Raw genomic sequence first — 26,428 nt, 5'->3', positions numbered from 1 at the left:
TTTCCAGGAGCTCCAAGCCATGAAGATCATGTCCAGTGCCTGCACAGTTGCAGATAGTGTGATTTTCTCTACAGTTTTAAGCTTTGGACTTTCAGTGATAATTCTCATGCCCATGGAGCTTGTACCACCCTTGGCAAAAGAGCTTTTCTTCCATGCCTGTGATGTGCTCTTGCATGTGCTGTGCCTTTTCATGTAATAGTTAACACTGCTTCTGATACTATGCAGACCTGAACTGCTCATTCTCCCAAGAATAAGAAATGTCCTCCTATATTGTACAGCATGAATATGTGGCAAATGTACACTAGAGTAGCACAGTTAACATCATCAGAAGAAAGGAAAATGGGCTCCCTGCAAATCAAGTTGGAAGTAAAAGACAGATTTAATTGGGGTGCAGTGGGTTCCTTACACCTCTGTACTCAGCACCACTGCACCTACTGCGCTAATGGTAGCTACAGTTCTCCAGGGCAAACCCAACAAGATAATGGACAGAGTGCTGAAACTTTGCAACCACTCACCCCCCGTCAGAGTCTGGGTTTAATCCATTGTTTTTATGCTCACTATGCCACCCCAGTTTGGACTCTGCCTTGTGCAAATCAGTCTTGACTCGGTTCCTCTTGGGAACAGTCCAGCCAAACCTGCCAGGCAGGTCCTCCCTGGACCAGAAACAAGCTTCCTAGCACCAGTTTCAGGGTTTTACCCCTCATCAGCCAGGCAAATTTGAATACAGTCCAGTGGCACAGCGAGCGAGGGACCCACAAATGTGTATACCCTTGGCTACTTAGAGTGAACATAGCAAACACAACAAGATGATGGACAGAGCGCTGAAACTTTTCAACTTTTCACCCCCAGTCACAGATATGGGTTTATTTCATTGTTCTTTTGCTCACTATGGCTGGGTCCGAACTGGGGTGGCATAGTGAGCAAAGGAATGATGGATTAAACCCAGATCTGTGACTGGGGGTGAGTAGTTGAAAACTTTCAGCACTCCATCCATCAGCTTGTTGTGTTTGCTTGCTACAGTTCCCCAAAAGTATCATGCTGTCTTTCCCTCTCTCCTCCTTATTTATTTTATTTATTTATTTTAGAGTTTATAAAGCGTACTGTCACTAACTGGAATCCTGGCCCTGGTCATAGCAGCTGAGGAAGGTAGAGGAAAGGAAATGGAACAATATCCATAGAAAAATACCTGTAGTGACACAGCTTCGGGGATAGGCAACTGAATTCTGATTACTTGGGAAACAGCCAAGTTTTCAGCACCCTCCTAAACTTCAGTAGGTCAGACATGTATCTTAAGGGAGGCGGCAAGAGCATTCTAGAGTTTGTGTCCATGAACCATAAAGGTCCTTCCTCCTTGCCTGAATTTCCTAAACTTTGGTACACAGAGCAAATTGGCTGATGCTGACCGGAGAGCTCTGTTGGGGATATATCTTCTCAGTCGCTTTTGACGGGAAGGGGGCCCATCCCATGGCAGGCTATAAACGTCATGCAGAGGGATTTAAACCAGATTTTTTGCTTGAGTGACAGCCAGTGCAGCTCCCTTAATTCCAAAGTGGCAGAAGATCTGCATGGTAGATTTAAAGCAAATTGAGTGGCTGCATTCTGGACCCTAGATAGACGATGTAAAAGATATTCTGGAGCATCCAGAAGAAGGGCATTACAGTAATCCAAGACACTAAGAATAACGCTGCGGGCAACTATGGCTCTGGAAGAAGGAGGCACTACTGGCAGGATCTTCCTAAGAGCTGCCAGCAGTGCAAAACAGGTTCCTGCCATTTTATTTATATGAGTTTCCAGGATCTATGACAGAATATCGACAGACAAAATATCGACCTACAGAAACATCGAGGCTGGAATATCGAAGGCAAGTATATCGACATCGTATCTACAACATGGTAAGTACAAAAATATCAAAACAAAAATATCGATGTTAAAAATATCGTAATTAAAAATATCGTTTTATATCTGTCAAAATATAATGTGTAAAATATAGTAAATAATACTTATAAATAAAATAAACATTGTTAAAAATATTTAGTAATGTTTTATAATTAATGAATAATAGATATATAATATTATAACATTATTTAAACACATATGTAAAATATATATTATATATTTACTTAATACATTTTAATAACTACTTTAATTACTTATAAATTATTTTAAAATACTATAAATTACAAATAGATCTCCACACATAAAATAATTACATAAAAAAGTGAATAATTATTTTTAATAAATGAAAAAAATTAAATATACTTTCAATATTTTTAAAATTAAAAACATAATACATTATCTAAATTCATTCTAAATTATAAATAAAACTACTATTTAAAGTCCCAAAAAATCTACAGTATTAAAAACATTGGATAGCGTAAAACGTAAAATTACTATTCCCACTCCAGAAAATGCAAAATTAGGGAAAACATTGTATAGCATAGAGATAAAAATTACTATTACCACTCCAGAGAGTGAAACAGTAAAGAAAACATTGGATAGCGTAGGAGTAAAAATTACTATTTCAACTCCAGTGAGTGCAACAATAGGGAAAGCGCTGGATAGCGTAGGGGTAAAAATTACTATTCCAACTCCAGAGAGTGCAACAGTAGTGAAAGCATTGGATAGCGTAGGGGTAAAAATTACTATTCCAACTCCAGTGTGTGCAACAGTAGGGAAGGCGTTGGATAGCGTAGGGGTAAAAATTACTAATCCAACTCCAGAGAGTGAAACAGTAGGTAAAGCTTTGGATAGCGTAGGGGTAAAAATTACTATTCCAACTCCAGAGAGTGCAACAGTAGGGAAAGCGCTGGATAGCGTAGGGGTAAAAATTACTATTCCAACTCCAGGGAGTGCAACAATAGGGAAAGCGCTGGATAGCGTAGGGGTAAAAATTACTATTCCGACTCCAGTGAGTGTAACAGTAGGGAAAGCGCTGGATAGCGTAGGGGTAAAAGTTACTATTCCAACTCCAGTGAGTGCAACAGTAGGGAATGCGTTGGATAGCGTAGGGGTAAAAATTACTATTCCAACTCCAGAGAGTGAAACAGTAGGTAAAGCTTTGGATAGCGTAGGGGTAAAAATTACTATTCCAACTCCAGAGAGTGCAACAGTAGGAAGGCGTTGGATAGCGTAGGGGTAAAAATTACTATTCCAACTCCAGAGAGTGAAACAGTAGGGAAAGCGTTGGATAGCGAAGGGGTAAAAATTACTATTCAAACTCTAGAGAGTGAAACAGTAGAGAAAGCGCTGGATAGCGTAGGGGTAAAGATTACTATTCCAACTCCAGAGAGTGCAACAGTAGGGAAAGCGCTGGATAGCGTAGGGGTAAAAATTACTATTCCAACTCCAGAGAGTGCAACTGTAGGGAAAGCGTTGGATAGCGGGTGGGTAAAAATTACTATTCCCACTCCAGAGAGTGCAACAGTAGGGAAAGCATTGGATAGTGTAGGGGTAAAAATTACTATTCCAACTCCAGAGAGTGCAACAGTAGAGAAAGCGTTGGATAGCGTAGGGGTAAAAATTACTATTCCCACTCCAGAGAGTGTAACAGTAGGGAAAGCGTTGGATAGCATATGGGTAAAAATTACTATTCCAACTCCAGAGAGTGAAACAGTAGGGAAAGCGCTGGATAGTGTAGGGGTAAAAATTACTATTCCCACTCCAGAGAGTGCAACAGTAGGGAAAGCATTGGATAGCGTAGGTGTAAAAATTACTATTCCAACTCCAGAGACTGCAACAGTAGGGAAAGCACTGGATAGCGTAGGGGTAAAAATTACTATTCCAACTCCAGAGAGTGCAACAGTAGGGAAAGCATTGGATACCATAAAATTTAAATAAAACATACTTAGAAATAATTTTTATATTTAAATTTATTAATGTTTTAATTTTTAAATAACTAAACATCATTTAAAAATACCCATTAATATTAAAGAAAAAAATAGATTTGAATAAATAATTAACAATAAATTAACAATAAATATCAATTAATAAATAATAGTTACCAAATAATAAATATTAAGCAATAAAATACTGTAAAAAACAAAAGAAATATTATTAATTGATTACCAATGAAAACACATTAAACAATCAAATTATTTGTATACCAAAAAAGACTTTTTATAACACATTAATAACCAATTATTTACAAATAATTTCCAATAAAATTTTTTAATTACCAATTAAATAAATTAATTACCAATTACAAAAATTAATTACACATTAAATACAATAATTACCAATTACAAATATTAACTACCAATTACAAACATTAACTACCAATTACAAACATTAATTACCAATTACAAACATTAATTACCAATTAAAACAATTAATTACCAATTTAAATGATTAATTGCCAATTAATAATTAATTAAAAATACATAAATTATCAATACCAATAAATAAAAATAATTCATTACTTAATTACAATTAAAATACTTCCCACCCAATTCCCCTATAAACCCACTACCCGCTACAGAACTTAAATGCAAAAATTAATTAAAATTAATTTATAATTCCTAAAAGGTAATAATTAATTTAATATAATTAAATTACTTCCCACCCTATTCCCCTATAAACCCACAACCTGCTCCGGTACCAAAACATAAAATTGACTTAAAAATACCATTATAAATATATGAAAATAGTTCACATATAACTTAAAACAAGTAAAATACTTGACAGAAAACATATAACACATACATATTAAATACATACTAAAATACATAACAATAGTACAAATATCGATATTAGTAACATCGAAATTACTAACATCGATATATTTGATATCGATATTACTGACTACGATATTACTTACATCGATATAAAAAAAATCGATATTACTTACCTTAGGGCCGATATTCTGTCCAACGATATTCTTGACATCGATATTCTTTACCTTCGATATTTCTAACTCGATATTTGTGTAGGTTGATATTTACAACTCGATATTTTGACTGTGTACCGAGTTTCCATACTAAGATTGTCATCAAAGGTGACCCCTAAGTTCTGGACCAAATTAACCACGGCCACTGGTCCGTTAAACGATCCAGGCCAGAGATTAAGGGGTAAAGTCTCTGGCTTAAAATGAGCTGTGCAATACAGTATCTCAGTCTTGTCCCCATTTAAACTTTAGAGAGTTGATGATGAGCCATGAGATAATTTCATTCAGGCAGTGATGAAAGGATATAGTTGCATATTACTGCCCAGAGAATGGATGAGCTGAGTATCATCAGCATAATTAATTAGGGTCATGTTGTAAGACTTAATAAGTCTAATCAATGGGGTCAGGTAAAAGTTAAACAAAATTGGGCTGATAGTTGACCCCTGTGGCACTCCCTGATTGATGGCCTTGGCTTTGGAGCGATAGGGGGGGAGAGCAACAGCTTGACTTCTATTCAAAAGATGCAAGCGTACTCATGTCAAGGCGGTTCCGCTTCCTACAATAGACTCTAACCTGATTAGAACAATGGTATGGAATTACTGTATCAAATGCGGCCAAAAGGTACTTAAATTCATCCTTCATGCATCTCTACTCTCTTTTTATCCTCTCATCTCTCCTTCCGTTCCTCTGTACCCTTTCTCCTCCTATCTCTTAGTCATCCTTATACATCCTTTTTTTCTCTGACCTCATTCCCCTTAAGACCGCCTGTCTCTTCCCCTTTCCTCTCCCTCAGTTCTTCCATACAATATCTCTTCTTTCTCAATATTAACCTTCTCTCCCCCAACGTCCCCTTAATCTACCTGTTCTATTTCTTTCCTTCCTTTTTCTCATATCTATCTTGAAATTGCTTCTTACTCTGTCTTCCACTTCCTTCCACCTGCTATTTCCCTACCTTTCTTAATTCTTGAAACATTATCTTCTACTTCACTATAGCCTTTTGCTCAGCCTTATCTCCTTTCCCCTGTCTGGTGTTTTTGTCTCTTTTCAACCCTTCACTCTTTGCTTTTATCTCATTCCCTTCTTCACTCATCTCAGTTTCTACCCGGCCTCTCTCAAGCCTCTCCACCCCTCCTCCATACAAGAGTATCATTCAGAACTTGTGAGTTCTAATATTACTTCAGCTGGTACAGGGCATACTAGCCCTTGTCACCTCAGGATCCTGGTGCCACTATACTTACTGTAACACAGATAGCTATACTCCTGAAAACTTATTTTAATGTATTTATTTTAAAAGTTTATAAAGCACAAACATGACCCAAGAGGGTATCAGCATGCTTTACAAATGATTAGAAAGAAGAGACATATTGAGCAAACAACACAGTAATTAAAAACCAATACAGAATGTGGTAATTCCCAATTTGAGGGAAGAACCACCTCAATGTCAAAGTCTGACAAATCAAAATATGATCATAAACAGGTGAGTAATAGACATGAGTGCTATCTCCGGCTCAGAGAGTAGAGTTCCTGGGTTCTAAAACACAATCATTAACAGTCAAGTGATAAACATAGGTATAGTCATCATGCCATATAAGGCCGGGAGTGTAGAGTTCCTGGGTTTCTAGGGCAAAAGTTTGTTCACCAATAGTAACTTGAGTTCCTTCTTGCAAGATGCTTTTGAGGGATTCAGTGTGATGAGTCAGAAGTTCTCAGGGTGATACCAGAGAAGGCTCAGTTGTAAGTTTGTTTTTTCTTGAATTTTTGTGGTTTTAACCGTAAGGTGATGGAACTTCTAGAAGATCTGCATCTGCTCGAAAGCTCCAGTTTATATGCAAGGTATCTCTGGGTATTGAAGTGCATGGATTTATGGGTAATGAAGGCAATTTTTAACTGTATCCTTGCTTCGTAGGTGAGCCAGTTTACAGATTTCAGATCGGGGTGATGTGGTTGTTTCTTTTAGATCTTCTGAAGAGCCTTGCAGCAGAGTTAAGAGAGGCCCTTAACTGAGCCATCTTGGATCTGGGTAGGTTGCAGAGAGTTGCACTTCCATAGTCCAACCTAGTAATCACTATGGCTTTTGGCAGACTTAAGTTCATTTAGGGGGAGGAGCAGTTTTATTTTCCTTCAGAAGTACATTTTGGAGGTTCTCTCTTTTGGTGGCAGCACTGATGTGCTTCTGCATGTTCAGATTCTTGTCTAGTATTAATCCCAGTGAACTTGCGTACTCTATAACATGTGGCAAGCAGTTAAGAGCTGTTATTTGCTTCATCCATTTCTCGATATCAGATGACTGTTTGGATAGGGCGATTAAGAGGAATTCCTTTTTGAGAGTGTTTTGTATAAGGTGGTTGCATGACAGTCAGTTTTGGATTTTTGTAGAGTTAAGTTGAGGGACCTGATGTCTTTGTGGGAGGAGACTTTTAGGTACAATTGGGTGTCATCGGCATACATATGAAAGTGGAAGGGGTATGGTCTAAGAATTTCACTTAAAGGCTCCATGAACAAACTAAAGAGAGTGGGCGAGAGCAAGGACCCCTATGGAACCCTTAGTGTGATCGAAGTGGACCTAGACAGAGACTGAGTAACCCTGAATCTTTAAGTTCTGAGGTGGAGAAACATGGCAAACCAATTTAGGACAGACCCTGATAGCCCCGTCCTATGTTCCAGTAAGTCTAGTAGGTTGTCACTTAAAAGTGTATAATTCTGGCAAAGGACATCCTCAGCCCTGTTTCTTGTTTCTGCCCTGTTCTTAGTAATTGTCTGTCCGGAGGGAATACATATGTTTTGCCACAATAGGAGCTTCTAATGTGTTCACATGAGCTCCTGCACCTCTAGGTATGTTCAAGCCTTCGCAAGCGCCTCTCTGAAGTGGGAAAGGCTGACCCAGTATTTTTGGCTGGTTCTTTGAATTTGAATGGATGCAGCAGACACTTATTGGCAGTAGCCGTCTGCACAACTTTCCAGTTTGGCATGATGCATGCGAGAGTGTGGATCCGGCATGCTGCCCACATCCTTCTAGGACTGAGCACATGGCTCAGCTGGCGATTTGCTTGGCACCCCTGTTGCTGCTCTTGCCATGTCTGTACGCCTTCAGCCAGTCCAACAGGTCCTGCTGAAATGAAGAAGAGCTTGATCCCTTTCTTCTTCTCATGAAATAGATACAGGCTGATAAGGAATCTATCTCAATGACTTCAGATGTTCACAAGCATTTGGTAAGCCCATGAAACCTGCCTTAGAGATGCAGGTAAGCTGATTGAGGGACTTACTACTACAAATACAGGTGAAAGGATGATGATTCTGTCTTCAATCATGAGCCTTTCTGATTACATGTTTATGATTTTAACTATGTCCATTATCCCTTTGACCTGCCTTGTGAGCTGGAGTCACATCTTTGCCAACAGCTTATTAGAGGCTGTCCATGAGGAGAAGAAAATTATGCCTGCATCACTTACTTAGGCAGCATGTTGCTGGATAGTGTGCTCAGCATCTGCCTAGTTGCCAGCGTGGCTGGAGCACTGTGAATGTTCCATGGTCATGGTCACCCAGAAAGGTGTTTTGTGACCAGATGGAAGATTGGTAAAGGCTGCGGCAATGCTGCTGAGACTGGCAGAGGGCAAAGGATGTCATACTTGGGCCAGTTCTTGGACTTTTATGCCTACTCTATCATACTCAGACAAGGGACATGGTCGAGCTTATGAAGAACACTTTCCAAGATGGTGGTTTGACCAGAGGACTTTAACAGAAGTTCCTGATCAATTATCAAGTTTGACTTTTGCTGTTTGAATCGTATAGAAATGAGGCACTCACAAGTGGGAAGATGAACTGCAACTATTCATTCACCACCCATGGTGTTCTGTTTTTATCCCTGTGTTACTCATTGGATTTGGATTCCTTTTCAGAGCTTCTTGTGGATAACTTGACTTTTTATTTATTTATTTATTTGTTTGTTTAAGTTTGTAAGGGTACAGCTACCCAAAAAGGGTTTCCCGGCGCCCACACGGAGCAAAAACAGCAGAACAACTACCTAACGTAGATTTTATTGGTCAAATAGCCATGTCTTAACGCTTTTTCGGAAATGCACATAGTTAGTTTCTTTCCGTATGAAGGTGGGAAGTGTATTCCAAATGGAAGGACCTAAGTATGAAAAGGATCTCCCACCTACTCTAGAAAGTTTAAACCTCGGCACACAGAACTTAGCAACAGTTTGGGATCTTAAAAGACGTGTAGGTACATAAGGATGCACTAGTGCTTGGAGGTATTTGGGAGCGGTACCAGCTTTTATTTTGAACATATAGCTCAGGGCTTTGAATTTGATGCGATTCTCCACCCTGAGCCAATGTAGGTCCCGGAGATGCTCTGGCCATCTTCTTCTAAAGGAAGACTTAAGTCCAGAAATAGGGATGTCAGCAAAAGATTGGTAGTAAGGAGACTGAGAAAGAGGTGAATCCTACATGAAGTGTTTAATGCCTGGCTTATCTGCTGCTCCATCTTCAATCAAGAACTACCAGATTGCCAACGACGCATGTTTGCCCTTGTGGTATTTCCTCCTATTTGGGACCATCTAAAGGAAGCATATGACACCTTGCACGTGTGTTGTTAGGTGCGGGGTTGCACTGTGGCTATGGCGAGGAGTTGTCTTTTTCCCTAGAAGGAATCCTAACAGACCTTTACTGCATCAGGTTGGCTAGCCAGATGCCAGACCCAGCAGCCTTAGTGGTTATTCGTGAGTCCTGTGTACCTTGAGCTCATTGACCCTATACCCAAAGGCACCTTGATGTCGGCAGACCTCCCTAGTGTCTGCAGTTGTACATATAAACTCCATGACACTGTCCTCTTTCAATGCAAGCACTCTTGTAATTGTAGTGATAATATCTGTTTGCTGTCCTCCATATTGTTTACATGTTGTCAAACATCTAGGTTTGTGAACCATAACCAAATACTTAATAGAATCAATGCATCTAGTAAATATTCCAAACACAATGCCTTGTAATTTCCATTGCAGGTGTTTTCTGAGCTTTGCAAATATTAACTGATTGCAAACATGATATAGTATATTTTGCCAGGGACCCTGATTAGATGACCCACTAATGCCAAACATCTGCTTTAACGGCATTTAACTGTTTGCTGGTACCCACGTGAGATTGATGTCCCATTTGTGAGGATACCTGTTCATTATATGAATATCATATTACATTGGTGTAAAGTGTTTGGTATTGTGTTGAATGCTTGCTAGTGTCTGAATTACTGTTTACATTGTAAACGGTGTTCACTGTCCTTTTCTCCTTTTTTCTTCCTAGCCTCACCTCTTCCATCCCCCTCCATCCTCTAACTAGACTCCTGCTGCTTCCCCATCAGGGAGGGGGTTGGGGGGGGGGGCGAGCTGTGACTTCTGGAAGGCAGGTGACTCTGTCACGAACCAAGCAAGTTTCAGAGACAGGAACCATTTATTTTGTTTAATTATTTTATTTATTCTTAGAGTTTTATATAGGGCTAGCCAATTGGCAAAATCTCAACATGACCATAGCTAAGGAGTGCTAGGCTTCAAAGGGACAGAGTCCCAAGGTAAAAGGAGTCAGAGCTGGGACCAAAGGGTAGTGAGAAAATATAACACCAAGGCCAGGGAGACATGGGACATTGGAAAGAAAACCTCTTTCCAAATAACAGGAAGTAAAAAATTGCCTTAATTTGCAAAAGAGATTAAGGAATTTTCGCATTCATGTGATTGCAAAATGTAATTGATTATAATTAGTTTTGTTTCGTATATGCTATTTTTGCACACTGTTGGGTCTTCTTAAATATTGTTGCTTTTCATTTGTTGTAGTGGAGAGAGCTGGAATATTCTTTGGATGTGTGATGTGAATAAAAGTGTGGGGGGTTACTTTTGGGGACAGCCCTGCTGGTTGCTGGAGTGGGCCTTCGTGGTCGTCCTGCATATGCAGATCTGAATAAGAAGTTACTTACCTGAGCAGAGTAGACTTCTTTTCACACACCTAGGTTGGTGCGCAAAAAGTGTTGTGAATTACTTGGTTGTTTTTTCTTCATTGCAGAGGCACACCTTCACTACTTTTCATAGCACATTCTCAGAAATGGCAATGTTTGGAAATAACTTTTGAAGGTGACACCAGGAGTTGTGTAAGGTCATTTGACACAATAAAGGGATATTTCTTAGTCATTCCGACCTGTGTAGAATTCAGCATAAGTAGTGCTAATTTACCACATCTCCAAGAATTTTCTGTATGCAGATTTAGCCTGTTAGTTAGGAGAACCGAAAAGGGACTTGTGGTGCCAATCCTGAGCCTCCCCAATGTTTGCCGCTTTCAGTGACCATGTGAACAAGGCACCAGATAGCCAGATCTCGGGGAAACCGAGAAAGAGGAATTAAGCCAGAGACAAAAAAAATAACAATGCTATTGAGTTTGTGCTAACTTGTGCCAAAAGCGAGGGAGAGGGCATTGTGCAACATCCTCTTCTAAAGACACAATACAATTTATGTCGTTGTACTTACCGCCTTCTGGGACTTTTGGTCTGGGACAGCGGACTCAGAGTTGACAGGATAAAGAATCAAGTAGATCTCTTTAGATCTAAACAGAGGAGAGAACAGTAGTAGGGAAGAAGAAAAGGGAATATATTCAACTCCAGACCAGAAAGCTAAGTATTGCAGGTATAGGGACTGGGCAAGGGAAGGAAATATAAAAGTTAGGGTTGACGTTTAAGGCTGGTTGATGAACTGAGTTAGCAATGCTGCCAGGGACTGTAAACTGCTCTTCAGGATGGTATATACTGACACGTCTTGCCTTCTCCGGAAGTAATCTCTCTAGCATGTCCTTTTAGGGGGTCTGTGGAAACTGTCCATGAAGACGAATTGAAGAATTATGACTGCCACCATGTTGGATATGGCTGAACGCCACGTCATGCCTCCCTCTTGCCACTCTCTAGTCCTGGTTTTCAATCCACTGCAGGAGAACACCCCAACTTCCAAAATAAGGTGCATCAGGACTGAGCTGCATTCCTCCACTAGTGGGAAGGGGAAAATCCAGTTCCAGATAGGCAAAGTAGGCACCGGCATATGGGCCCCCACTCCCTTTAGGGACCCCGCGAAAAAGGATCAAAATAATATTGATTTGAGGTCGAAAGAAAATTACAATCAAGCTTTATTAAATGGTTTCCAAAAGATAGAAAACAATGAATCAACTCAAAGAAACGAAAACTTTAAATTAATAACTATATAGAGGAAATACTGTATTAATGTAATGTAGTGGTTTGTTAAAATTGTTGGTTGATAAAATCAAAACCGTATTGGGTGATACTTTGCAAGGGGTGGGGGCGACATTTAGACTGTCTAGGGCCTCCACAGGGTTTATCGGGCACTGTGTGAACTCTGACCCGCAGGTTAGCTCACAGTCTGAGTGGGAAAACGGAGAATGAACAAGGAGGAAAAACCACGACCTGGTTAAAAACTCACAGAAAAGCCACGACGCTTTCTTCTGAGGGCCTTTTATCAGCCTGACTGACATGTGCAACAAGGCTGATATTTGGGAGGGCCCCAAAATAGAATTCCAATCGTCGTTGGCTATCACCTCAAGCACAGAATTAAGAAAACCTAGAAAACAGCAATCTAATCTTCCAAATACACCTCATAAATTGTGGGCATGAAGATAACCAATGACCCTTGGGTTGAAATCATTTCACAAAAATAAAGAACGTAGAAAGTTAAGTTATTAATCGCGTGCTTTTTGTGCTTCACTAAAACGCTGCATATCACGGAATCAGCAAACTTTTCAGCTCTAGGGCAAGGATGATTTCATGTTACAACAAACACAGTTTTCAGAAATCGCTGGCCTGGGAGAAATTACTTTTATTTCACTAACCACCGGCAATAAATTTTCGACAGATATCATTTCTGAATAATTTAATTTCTGGTGAAGCGTGGCATGCTTGAGGGCAGACGCTTGCGAGGAGTGATTGACAGAAGGAAGCTTGTTCCTCCCGGGGAATGGCTGCCCTGGGATAGGAAGGCGTGCCACAAAAGAGAGAAAAGTATAAATTGCCGAGGAGCTAGGTTCTTGTGCCCTCAGTCCTGACTGCCTAGAGCCCTCCTACTCTTTCTTGGCAAAGATTATTGAATAGATTGCTCGTTTCCATTGCACCCGCCGCCATGTCTCTCTCTGTCTCCAGACAAGGAGTTTCCTTTAGTTCCTCAGTGAGGTCTAGCTCTGGTGGGGGTGGATCGTGGGCTGCGGGTGCCCTGGGCGGCGGAGGGGGTGGTGGTGCCGGTGGACTTGCCTCTGGTATGTCAAGCTTGTCCTTGGGGGGTGGCTCATATTCTCTGGGGGTTGCAGGCGGACTTGGAGGATCTGGTGGTGGTGGTTTTGGCAGTGGGTATGGAAGTGGGTATGGGTTTGGTGGAGGGGCTGGTCTTGGTGGCGGATATTCGCTTGGGCTAGGGGCTGGATTGGGTGGAGGTGCTGGCTTTGGTGGAGGTGCTGGCTTTGGTGGGGGTGCTGGATTTGGTGGAGGTGCTGGATTCGGTGGAGGGGCTGGATTTGGAGCTGGGCCGGGTCCTGCATTTGCAATGGGTCGCGCCCTGATGTCCACTGGCCTGAGCCAGGGCTCTGCACTAGGTTTTGGCGGGAGCTTTGCACCGCGTGTGGCCAGTTTGCCTTCAAGTGCATCTCTAAAGCAGACCCTGTCAGGGCTGAATGACCGCTTCCAGAGCTATGTGGAGAAGGTCAAGCAACTGCACATGGAGAACATAACCTTACAGGCCCAGCTGGACAGCTTGACGGGAGGCGCCCAAGTCTCTGGCGGAGGGGACCCCTCCGCCCCGGTCAACTACGAGGCCCAGCTCAGCGACCTAAGAACCAACGTGGAGAACATCACCCTAGAGAACATCAGGCTTGAAATTGAGCTGGACAACACCAGGGGAGCTGCGGAAGAACTCAAGGCTAAGTATGAAACTTTCAATATTACATTTTAAAGAATAATCTCACACTGCCTGTCCATTCAAAAAAATAACGTCACTCTGCTTGCTGCTCACTTTAAAGGTATCCACGATGCATTCATATACACAATGGTTAACCATGTACTACGTCTTGTATTGTTTTCAAAGTGTTTGGTGAAATCATGAACCTCAAAAATAGAAGGCAAATGGTTTATTATTTTTACCATTAATTACCCTGAGTATCACCTTGACATTTTGTACCTTCCTAAATTTGGCCTGGTGAATGCTAACTTGTAATTATGTTGATGTGTATTGTGAGAGTGGATTCGTCTAATCCAATCTGACAACTGCACAACAGTATTTCCCTTTTTCATTTCTTTTTTAATAAAATAAAGACTATTCGCACTTTAAAATACAAACCAAATAAAATTAAGTACAATCGTTTACAGTCATACAACAATATCACAGGAAGACCCTTTTTGGTCATGCTTTTGCCCTAAATTTTCTTTAAGGAGGAGACCCCCCATCCTGCTTCTTTTTTTCTCACTTCTTTTCTGAGTGCTGCTTCGGCTTTCAATTTGCTAAAAGTTCTACTTAATTTGACCCTACCCTTAGTCAAGCTGTCCTTTAGTCAAATTACGTTTGTCAGACTCAACTTTATGTTCTGTCTGATTAACATACAACCATGTACAGATGGGGGATGGAGAGAGAGAGAGTGTGTGTGTACAGTTAAAGTTATGGTAATTACGTTGTAAGTTAGATTTAACTAATCAATAAGTAAAAAAATAACTTAAAATATTTAAAATAAGTAATAAATAGCTTAAAATATATAACGTAGTGCTTTGGGGTGAGTGCTTAATCTGGAAAAGAACGAGTGCTGGGGCCAAAATATTTCTCTGGAGCCCAGCTGCGCCGCTGCCGAATGTCAGGATTGCATAATACCTCGGGTCTGTGTAGTCTCGATTTCACCTCATGCCTCTTTCGTCCACCAACATCCTCTCCTTATCCTTTTCTCATACTCTTCCAGCTCCTTTTCCACACTACTTTCTCCCTGTGTCAGAGTTTTTCCGACTCTCTCTTCCTCCTTCTTTCCCCCTTTCCTGCCTTGCTCTCTCTTTTTGGAGGTCAAAGTCTGGTCGATCCCCAAGAATGAGTTTTGCTGCGCCCCACCTGCAACTTCTAGCTCAAATGAATCACTGGACGGCCCCGTGCAAATTAGAGATTGGCGTTTACCACAGGCTTGTGCCATGGGACAGGAACACGGGCAAAGAGGCCATGCGGGCACAAGCTAAAGGTGGACCTCCCGGGAGGTCGAGCTCAGTTAAGCTCCCGAGGGTTTTTTCTTCAGAGGGTATAGAGGGTCATAGGGAGCATCATGTGACAGTGCAGCACCCCTGGCGAGGCGCTGAAACCCGCAGGGGAAGTCGCTGACCCTGTCCATTGAGAGGGTGGGGATGACCTTGAGATGACATTGACAGGCAGCAGGGGCTACGCTTTCAGTATCTGCACAGGGGCAGCCTGCGCTCTGGTCCCCGAGTGATTACTCGGGACAGCAGCTGGGTGGGTGAGTGCAGTTTACCCATGCATCTGTCCTGATGGCCTTGCAGGCGCTCTGTAAGGGTTAGGACAGCGGCTGGGTGGGTGAGTGCAGTTTACCCATGCATCTGCCCTGATGGCCTTGCAGGCGCTCTGTAAGGGTTAGGACAGCAGCTGGGTGGGTGAGTGCAGTTTACCCATGCATCTGCCCTGATGGCCTTGCAGGCGCTCTGTAAGGGTTAGGACAGCAGCTGGGTGGGTGAGTGCAGTTTACCCATGCATCTGCCCTGATGGCCTTGCAGGCGCTCTGTAAGGGTTAGGACAGCAGCTGGGTGGGTGAGTGAAGTTTACCCATGCATCTGTCCTGATGGCCTTGCAGGCGCTCTGTAAGGGTTAGGACAGCAGCTGGGTGGGTGAGTGAAGTTTACCCATGCATCTGCCCTGATGGCCTTGCAAGCCCCCTATATAAGGGGTAGGAGAGCTCCTCTTAGCAGCCATGAGCAGCAGGCGAACCACTGCTCTGTGTTGCTTTTCTTCGTTGTTGAATCAGAAACCCTTTTCAGACTCATAAAATGGGATTAATATATCTGTAAAAGCATTTTAATGGTCGCAAACACGGAATCAGAGCATTTGTGACCATGAAATAGCTTAGGACATCCACCCCAAAGTCCCTAAATTTGAGAAGATGGTGGATGCAATTTAGATCATGCCCCCCATGCATAGCAAGCAAGTGGTGTGTGCATGAACTCCTGCCAACACAACACAGCACTTTTACAGCCATCAATCGCCCCCACGCACCACCTTCACCCGTTTGCTAGGGGGAGAACATGGAAGGCAGGAATATCAGCAGGTTGCAATGTAAGGGAGAAGGTAGATAACATGACACAATAGTTTCAACAGGAAGGACTGCCATGGAACCAGTGACTTGAGTAGTGTGTCATCTTGCATTATCCATCATCCCCTTTTGTATCATCTTGCATTAGGAACATTATCAAGATTACAACCTCCTAATGTATGCATATTCCCAGATATCTCGAACATAACCTCTGTCACTTAACTCCAAGATTTTGGAATTGCTTTCCCGAGGAAAGCTGTCTGATTCCAACCAAATGGCCTTTTGAAGAGGTCTAAAATAAAATCCAGCTCTCAGGCAAAGAACTCTAGCTCTGCTATTCCGTTATGACTCCAAAGGGAATATTCACAATGAAGTGACGGAGCGCGACGTTAGCCTTGTTGGCTTAGCGCCATGCCCCGCCACTACAGAACTGCAGGGCAGCACCATATTTTCAAGACTTACGGTGCATCCCTGTGTTTCTCCCTACACTGGCGCTAATTGCAGCTGCCTAGCGCCAACACAGGCTTTCGTGCACCATTGTGCAAGGGTGCCTGCATTGCAGGCAAAGATTGTGTATGTGCTGGAAGGTGTCCTTTCCTGCAGATAAGCAATCGCCAATGGTTTTTTGTAACTTCTATGTGTGCTGTAGAATCTTGCAATGCATAATTAAAAAAAAAAATGATTGTTTATGTGCAGGAAGGGACACCTTCCTGCACATAAACAATCAATGGTGTTTTGCTGTTTCTATGTGTGCTGCAAAATGCAGCACACATAACAGCAAAAACGAGGAGAAATAAAGCATTTCTCCTCATCTCACCAGGGTAAGACCACGTTTTTTTGGTCTTAATTTTGGCGTTGCCCCATATTTACGCCACCCTTGTAAATATGGGTCAGCATCAAAATCAATGGGTGTTGTGGTGGAACGCCCACTGCAACACCCATTGCCCTTCTCCCTTCACACTAAGTGAAAGAGTGCCTTATTTACAAAACAGCATTAAGCCTTGTTAAGTGGCTTAACGCTGCCTTGTAAATAAGGCGAAGCCCATATCACCACCAGAACGTCACTTAAAGGGACGTTCTGGTGGCAATAGGGGCTAGCAAATATGCCCCCAAGTGTGTGAGGGATTAATACCCATGCGGTCAGGTTCACACTCTGTAAATGCTGTACTAAATAGTTAATTAGTTAAAAAAATAAATCTTTAAGAAAATGGCTGCTACCCTAGTGCTGCTGTATGAGGAAGGGAAAACTTCAGTGATTTGTAATATCTTGCTTACCTGCAACTGAGTACTGTACTTCGAACACGGTTTTGATTATGGAGCCAGAGAGTTTCCAGTGAGCTAGATTTTGTCAGTCTGTTGGTGTATGTTTTTTGTTATTATTAATCGGATATTGCAAAGCATACAAAGAGATACAGTTTAGTACTCAGGCTCTAAATAAAGAAAATAAACGCACTGCCCGTTGTTACATCTAATTGTGCTGGTGAATGGATATTGTCTAGCTAATCCTGAGCACTAGGAGGTAAAGCCATGAACTAAGATTAAAGCTTATAACAGGCACGTCAACCAGCAAGTTCCCCCATCCTAGGATCTCGGGAGTGCAGAGAAACCACGTGTGGTTCCGTTTGTCCATTCTACCATTGTGGTTGTCTTTCTGCTAAAATGTGAGTTTTCTAGGGGTTTTTGAGCTTAGGTAGGTGTTTGAATCCATCCTCTTTTGGCAAATAATCTCATTCTTCAGGTAGCTAGGGAAACATTCTGCTTAGCAAGCAGCAGAAAACCTGCTCCTTTTGTTTCCAGATCCACGGTCTGCAGTCTTAAATAAAACTCCACTGTGCCTGTGACTTTGGGATTTATTTCTGGCTACTGTGGTAAGGCCACACAACTGGTGTCCAACCAAGTAGAGTTTCCACATTGAGAACCGTGGATTATATTGTATGTCCGCATAAAAACCTCTATATACCCTCCTGGGGGCCAAAGTCGAGAATGAGGACCACTGTAGGTTACATGTGGTTCATCAGTGTCTTAACCTTGCTGGGATCTGGAAGATACAATTTATGAAGGCCCTCAGCTCTGGTCTGCGAGGATTATGGATCGCTTTTGTCCATTTGGCCTCTCCTGGTATAACTGCTGTCGATGTTCTGATATTCATTCATTCATTCATAAGATTGCTCAACGCGATGCTTGGATTTGTTTCCACACACAGATAAGGTTAATTTAGTGGATAAATGCAGGCGGTTTTCTGTAGCTGAGACATTCATTCTCAGCACTGCGCCATTTAGATAATGTGACTCCCAAGCTTTGCATGAAACCTGTTGTGTTTGCTTAACCCTGTTTCCCCAGTTTATCTAAATATGCAGTCTTTAGTGACTTTGATCCAATGTCAGTATCTGGCCATTGCCCAGAGTTCCGTCTTGTGCTGTTTCTGGGGTTGTCACTCAACCTCTCCCATGCCAAACATGTTCAAGTGTGTTTTTTCTCCAGGTATGACTTTGAGTTGGGTGTGAAGTTTCAACTGGAGACTGACATTTCAACAATGAAGAGGGTAAGTTTGTTCTTTTACCATTCAAGTCTAATGTACCTTTATATCAGAGACTTGTTTTAGCCGCAGAGCTCCTCTACTTCTTCTGTTGTAATACTTGGAGAGGTGCCAATTCTCATGTGTGCGTAGGGTGCCCCATGGCTTTATGTAAATATGCCCTGGACAAGACTAAAGTTGAATGAATGAATGAGGGGATTTATAGAGCACACAGCTACTACGCGAGTGTCCCGGTGTTAGGCATGTGCCAAATATTAAGGTCAGTGACCGTCTATTCTTTAAACAGGTGGGTTTTCAGTTGCTTACGGAACGGCTTTATGTCTGGTAGACATCTGAGGGGAAAAGGAAGTTAATTCCAGGGTTTAGCCGCCAGCAGTGAACAGGCTGAGCCACCCCACCTTTTCTTTTTTGTGCATGGGGTGGAGAGGAGATGAACTGTCTGCGAGCGCTGTGATCTTTGTGGGCAGTAGTTGGTCAGTCTACCGAGCAGATAGGCAGGGCCCTTTTTGTAGAAGTCCATGTGTGCCACTGTTAATGCTTTGAAGATGATCCTCTTCTTTACCGGTAGTCAGTGTAACTGTTTACTGTAGTGAGTAATTGAGGTGTGTTTTGGGAGAATAAATAATAATCGAATTGCCATATTTTGGATTTTTTGTAAACTATGTGCCAGGTAGGATGGGAGTCCTACGTTTAGCACATTTGCGTAGTCCGGTCTAGATAAGATCACTGCCAAGTACCATGGTTTTTTAGCTTCCCAGGGTAACAGTTTGATACATTTTCTCAACATCCTTAGGCTCCGGCATGTACTTTTGACTATGGCTGAAATCTGGGATTGGAGGTATATGTGATTGTCAAATCAGACCTATAGAGCTCTTGCCTTTTCAGTGGGGGTAGGAGAAGGACAGTGGGACAGCCATGCCCCAACAAACCTTGGATGGTTTCTGATCCAAATAGTAAGACATCTGTCTTGTCTGGGTTGTATTGTAGTGTGTTGGATTTCAGCCAACATAACACTGCCATCATGCAATGGGTTGTTGATCTAATCAACCTCTCAATTACTTATGTTCTTTATGACACAATTGATTGTTGGGTTGGCAATTGGTTGCTAGAATTTGCTGAGAAGGTTCTTGTTTGGTGCTTTGCAGTGTAGTCAGTAGTGCTCTTCATCCAGTCCTTATACGAATGTAGGTGGTGTGCCCATTGGTGGGTGGATGCTTGTCAAAGAAGAGTCCAGCAGAGCACACATTGAGGTGACTGATGAACGTGGCACCTGCCATCGGGACAGTCGGAGCACACACAACACAAATTTAACCACAAGCGGGCATGCACACACACACACACACACAAAAAATGCATTCCCCTTGATCACACACACAAAAAACATACAAGTATGCACACCCAGCTACATCCCCTACCTTGTCTTCACACTCATTTTGTTGTTTAAACAAGAGGCTCGCAGTGTGCCATGGGCTGTAATCTAAGCCATTAAATTGCTTCGATCTCTGGTAAGGAAATAAGAAAACAAATATATTTGGGGTGTAGTGGTTCCCTCAAATTCATGGGCCCAGCATCTATACCTGTTGCACAAGTGATAGCTACGCCTTTGAAAGTGGCTTTGGAATGTACAACACTGACTGTGGACTGCACTAACAGACATTTTTCTGAACGAATTAATGAAATCATATTTCTAGGCAGGTCGTTGTGCTCGGTGGTACTGCCACAATGTCTTTTGGAAAAGGTTAGTTTCGTGTGCTTTTTTAGATTCTGGAAAGCTGCTCAGAAATGACCACCTCAGCATTTCTGCTTAGTATAATTAAACTGCAGTATCAGCCTAGAGCAGAAAATAGGCCCAGGCAACAAAATAAAAAGCGACCCACATTTATGAACTGGGTAGCAAAACGTCTCCCTCATTTGTAAGTCGAGTAATTCGACTTTTTAAGACCTGATGTCTGGGTGGTCTCCGAGGGATGGGAAACGACATGTGTTTATCTTGTTGTGGGTAATGTGTGCGGTGATATTCGAGAAATGAGGCAGTGACATTTACTCCGTTCCTTCCCAATCAAAAAGATCAAAACATTGGCAAATCCCTGCTCTTTTATCCACAAAGTGTGATTGGCCCAGCCACACTGCCTGCAATGAAATAACAGCATCCACAGTCTGCACAGTGCTGCTTGCTACTGCCGCCTGGTCTTTATTTACAGATGTTTACAACACCAGCCCACATACAGCCACAAAACCGGTCCATCACACCACAAAACCGGCCCACACACCGACCTGTCACACTGGCTCTTCTGACACTGCCAGATTACCCTGTAGGCCAGTCTGACTCTGACAAACTGGCAAACAAGATGGGCAACATTAAGTGACAGGGATTTCCAGTGTGTTATATACCCTTCTTTCTTATTTGGAATTTAGAAGATCTTAATGAAAATAATTAGCACACTACATGGAGAGGAGGTACAGGCTGAGGAGGGGTGTTGTGTTTTGTGTCTAATGATGCGGGCATATCAGAGTGTCACTTGGGTAACACGGTTCACACCTTAAATTCCCCTATTCTTTGGAGCTATCATTGTAAGGAGAGGGGGGATGCAGATGTGGTATTCCTGCAACTGGAATTGCTAATTTCTTGGCAGTCTGTAATTCTGAGGTGCTGGAATACCACAATATTCTGGCTTGTACCCTGAGAAATGAATAACCCTCATGTAATCAGTGTTCAGGCACCCGATTTTCATGAAAATTCCCCCTTTTTGGTCCTTTTCCGTCCACATATTTTTCAACTTTTTGGGGATCAAATGCCTGGGAAAAAAACATTGTTGTGTTCCTGCTGAGTTTGTAATCCAGGTGATGCTGATTACCAGCCGAATCCAAATGACCCCTGACCTAAATGTCGATTTAAGTAGTAACCTAAGCAGTAAAAGTATTTTCTCTCACATTAAGAGAGGAAACCCCAATAATTAGATGTAAGGGAACTGAATTTTCTGGTGAATTACTGTACGAACAATGTGTAATGAACGTTATGAAACACAAAATATTAACATCTAGTTCGGTATCGCAGGACATCGACATTGCATCAGAAATTCGCACTGATCTGGAGCAAAGATACACTGCTGCCCTTGATGAGTGGGACTATGTCAAGAAGACGCAGGCAGAGGTAAGTGACACTGTTGAGCAAGGTGGTGCTTGATGAAACAAGCATTGACAAAGCCAATGGTTCTGGTGTGGGCCACCATCCTTTTGGGTTTTTATGAAAGCTTATTTTGTATTTTCATGTTTTGTGCAAAACTTTATTGTTTGTGAAGCTGCTGGGCCCTTGTCAATTGAAAATACTTCTTATCTACCTTAAGTGACACACCACATGATGTTGGAAACATTCAATGCACCTGAGTCTCAGTTCCTCAATTGCTCAATAGGAGAGGAATAGAGGCATGCTTTCCTTTGATAAAGCAGAAAAGTTAAGTGAGAACATAAATATTGTAAAGTTGACTGCGCAGGCTGAGCAGTGATAGTACGTCTACAAGTAATGACATTTGCTTGAGAACTTGTGCTTGAAAAAACTAAGTGAAGCATGGTAGTGTTGGACTGGCCTGTCAGGCAAACTGGCTGTGCTAGACGGGCCAGCTTGAAAAGACCAGTGTGGGCCATGTTTTTTTGGTCCCATGAGCCGTGATGAGAGCAACAAAACAACGCACCCACAGGTCCTTTCAAGTTGGCCTATTATACCTGTCAGCCTTAGTGTGGTTTTCCCCTAAATGTTTTGCCTTCCTCCTCCATTTGTGCTGATCTCGTTTTTGCTGGCCTTAGAACTCTATGCTCTTTACCACTGTTAACCAGTGCTAAATTGTGTGTGCTCACTCCTTTAAACATACTAATATTGGCTTATCCCCACCTGGCATATTTAATAGACTTATAAGTCCCTAGTAAATTGGTACTACATGTACCCAGGGCCTGTAAATTACTAGTGGGCTTGCAGCACTTATTGTGCCAGCTACTGAAGTAGCCCTTTAAACACATCTCAGGCCTGCCATTGCAGCCTGTGTGTGCAGCTTTTAAACTGCCATGTCAACCTGGCAAAATAAACCTTTTCCTAGGCCCAAACCTTTCTTTTGAAAACATATAAATCACCCCTAAGGGAGACCCTGGACACTCCAGAGGGCTGGGTGCAAATTATTTAGAAAGTTGGATATTTACTTTCAGCTTTTTCATCTCCTGGAAGTGAAAGCATCATCAATCTATTTTTCACTGCTTCAAGAGCCTACCTCTCCCATAGGATATCATCAGAGTTGTCTTATTACATTTATTAAACTGCAACTTTCAAATGGGAACAGGTGGCCAGTTAATATTTGGTGTGTTTGGAATTGTAATGAAAAATCCTCTCTCATAGGAAAGTCGGATTTTAAATTATAATCATGAAAATGCCACTTTTAGAAAGTGGGCCTTTTCCTGCCTTAGCCTTTAGTGGCTGCAGACTATCTCTGGGTCACATAACTGGGTGTCGCTGACAGCTGGTCTTGGTGCCCTAGACAGCCACACAGTAGAGAGCTTAGTTGTGCCTAATTGGGCCATCGATGGCAGGATGGGAGGGCAGTCCCGAGCACAGCCCTACTTACACTTGAATAGGCTGTGTCCTGCCTCCACACATAGGGATTCAGACCCCCTGTAATTAGTCTGGAGCCAGGGCAGGGGAGGCAGGAAACATGTGCACTTCAAAGGGGAGCCTCTAGAATCTTCTCCCACTTCAAAGGAGGCACCTGGTATAAATAGTGAACCTCAGGCACCAACTCTTCAGTACACTTATGGGCATCTGGAAGACTCTGCCCGGAAGAAAGATTGCTCTGATACTGAAAGGACTGCCACTCTGCTCAATTGCTACCCTGAACAGCTGATGTTAGCTGTGCTGACCAGCTGCCCTCTTGGCTGGGTGAGAGGGACCGGTCCTGCAAATTGTACCCAGAACCAGCAGAGTGACTCGATGGGCTAGTCCTCGTTTCCAGCACCTGGACTCTGCAACTGTGAGGTCTACCCTGTCAAGTGGTGCCACCCCAGTCCTAGACCCTTTGAATTGGGCCTGAAGGTACTCTGCCAGGGGATCTGTGGATCCAGCAGAACCAATGCATTTACTCTGCTGTGTGGTGCAACCCAGGACAGAACTGATCCACGAGAATTCTTCCAGCATGAGGACTCCGCATCAACCTCGCAGCTCGCATCAGAACAGCCACTGCGTGACGCATCCCAGACGCAGGCCCTCACATTGCAAATCTCTCATCGACCTCAGCCTCGATGAAGCAGGCTCTTGCATTGCAGCCTCACAGATCCTCTGAACCAACGTATCACTTCGGCTGAGCCACGCATCCCCGACGCCTGACCTCCTAGCGAAAGCCCCCATTGATGTGCTCCTCGATAACAATACAGGACCTCGCATCACAGCTTTGCAGCTCCTCGGAACCAACGCATCACCTCACCTACCTAATGCATCCTCGATACAGGACCTTGCTAAGCTCTGCAACCAAGACTTAAGGTACTCTTGTTCAGTGGGCCTAACTGGGTTATGTAGCCGGCCCACGCTCCATCGTGGTCAGCCTGAACTTATGACTTTGTCCCAGTCCGGTGCAACCAGATATCCACAGTTGGCGTTTTGTGCTTATTGGCGCTATTTTAACTGAAATCTTTAAGCTTGCAAGTCTGTGGTTCTATTGATTGGATGTTTGTTGTTTTGGTCATGTTTTATTTATTAACATCTAATATATGTTTCTAATTTGGTGTGGGATCTTGACTTTGCAGTGTTTTAATTTTATTACTGTTTGAAGTGTTGCACATTGACTCCATGTTAATCCTGCTTTCTTTGTGCCAAGCTACCAGAGGGTTGCGCACAGGTAATATGTTTTTTTTGTGTGACTTCACCATGACAAGGACTGTGGTTGCTGCATGAGTAGGGCCTCGCCCCCCCTTTCAACCAGTGACCACATTTCTTACATGGCCCAACTGGGAACGTCTGATTGCCAGATTGCCTGACAGACCAGTCCAACACTGCTATGGTCAGAATCCATGTATGGGATTGAGGGCCTTTGAAAACATTTAGAGGCTGATTCTCAAACCTGCGTGTCTTACTGCTGGAACTACATAGGTAACTCAGTTCTGTATCAGGAGTGGGACACACTTATAGTCAGAAACAACTTATAAAAAATAGCTGAAGGGTTTCCTATTGATTGAGACATCACTTTTAACTGGTAGTGCTTCCTTTTGGACATACAAGCAGGAAGGTCATCAAATGTGTATTAAGAGTTGGATTTGAGAATAGGCACAGAATTAATTGATGCAAAAGGTAGGTAAATTTCTTAAACAAAATAGAATAATATTCATCTAGATTTTCACTTGTATGCCTTATATATTGTGTGCATCCTCAACCAGGGCATAAATGCCAGAATCTTAAAAATGATGTGACTAATCCCTTGAAAGCACTATTTGTGTTATTTTGGGTTATTTGTTCTTCCAAATGCAATCATCTCAAATTGATTTTCTTCTCCTAGGAGGTCAGCGCTCTTCAGGCACAACTGGGTACCACATCTGATAAGTCTGTCTCTTTGATCGAAGTTGATGCTGTCAGATCATTCAATGTCACAAAAGCATTAAACGAAATGAGGGCCACATATGAAAAATCAGTCCGTCAGCACAAAGAGGACGCACAAAGGTTCTTTGAGTCCAAGGTAAGTGTTTGGGATTTCTAGCAGTCTTCATAGTTATCCCTGAAATTGAAAGGAACTCTTTTGTGCGAGGTTATCATCAGTAAGTAATTAATGATGTCATTCGAAATGTCATCAGTGATGTCATCAATTATGTAATTTAATATATGATGAGTGATGGAATATGTAAGGTTTTAAGCAGTGCATGGTGGTGCTGCAAGTTATAGTTAGCTCAGTAAACCGTAACTGCTCTCTGGAATGTGTGTAGTGTATTTGACTAAACTATGCAGAACTGTCCATCGGGTTTAAAAGAAGGTGTCTTTTAGGTGGCAAATGTATACTGGTCAAACTCTTGACTTAAAATTGTGGGTCATGTGAAGTCTTTAGAATGGTAATCTGTTTAAGGTGAATATTAAATTGCCCACAGGTATAGTGTGTTGAAATACTTCAAGTCCACAAACCATGTATGATGGTGTCACAATGATTGTATGCTTTCCTCAGCTGCCATCAATGATATCATTTGAAATGTTATCAGCGATGTCATCAATGATGCCATTTAACATGCAATGAGTGATGTATTATATGAGGTCATGAGCAGAGCATGGGGGATGCAAGGTGTAGGCAGCTCAGGAAACTAACTTGTGCAATTCAGCATTTTTTTGTTTTTTAAACATTAGTTCCTTATCTTTTTCTACATCTATCTGTGAGGTCACGTTAACATTTGCCTTATTCAGTGTATTTCTAGTTTTTAAATATTATTCAGCAAACTCACCTGCTGCACACAGCCATTAGTCCCGTGCAGCAGAAAGTAGCCTTTCATCTAGGCCCTGTACCCATCCCGCCACCAACAGTCAACCCCCCACCACTGGTGACAGCCAAAGGCTGTTTGTAGCAGACGACAGGCCCAGTGGCCTACCCACTGAAGTTGGCCAAGCCCACCACAGGTGGCCAACCACCTGCTGCACACAGCCTTCAATAGAGCGCAGTGGGGAGTTTGCTGCAGGGCCTGGTCAGAGGCCAACTC

General features: G+C 42.5%; 1 protein-coding gene across 1 annotated transcript in view; it reads left to right on the top strand.

Annotated features, from left to right (window-relative positions):
• Positions 1–12,959: 12,959 nt before the first annotated feature.
• LOC144829227 (thread biopolymer filament subunit gamma-like) overlaps positions 12,960–26,428 on the top strand; it is a 57,855-nt gene continuing 44,386 nt past the window's right edge. Inside the window, exons 1-4 of the mRNA XM_078688159.1 lie at positions 12,960–13,828; positions 18,673–18,733; positions 21,783–21,878; positions 25,252–25,428. Coding sequence (XP_078544285.1) covers positions 13,035–13,828; positions 18,673–18,733; positions 21,783–21,878; positions 25,252–25,428 — 1,128 coding nt within the window. The 5' untranslated portion in view covers positions 12,960–13,034. The remainder of the gene's footprint in view (positions 13,829–18,672; positions 18,734–21,782; positions 21,879–25,251; positions 25,429–26,428) is intronic.

Source organism: Lissotriton helveticus, chromosome 4_1 (genome assembly GCF_964261635.1).
Source record: "Lissotriton helveticus chromosome 4_1, aLisHel1.1, whole genome shotgun sequence".
Lineage (NCBI taxonomy): Eukaryota > Metazoa > Chordata > Amphibia > Caudata > Salamandridae > Lissotriton > Lissotriton helveticus.
This window is presented reverse-complemented; position numbering and strand designations above follow the sequence as displayed.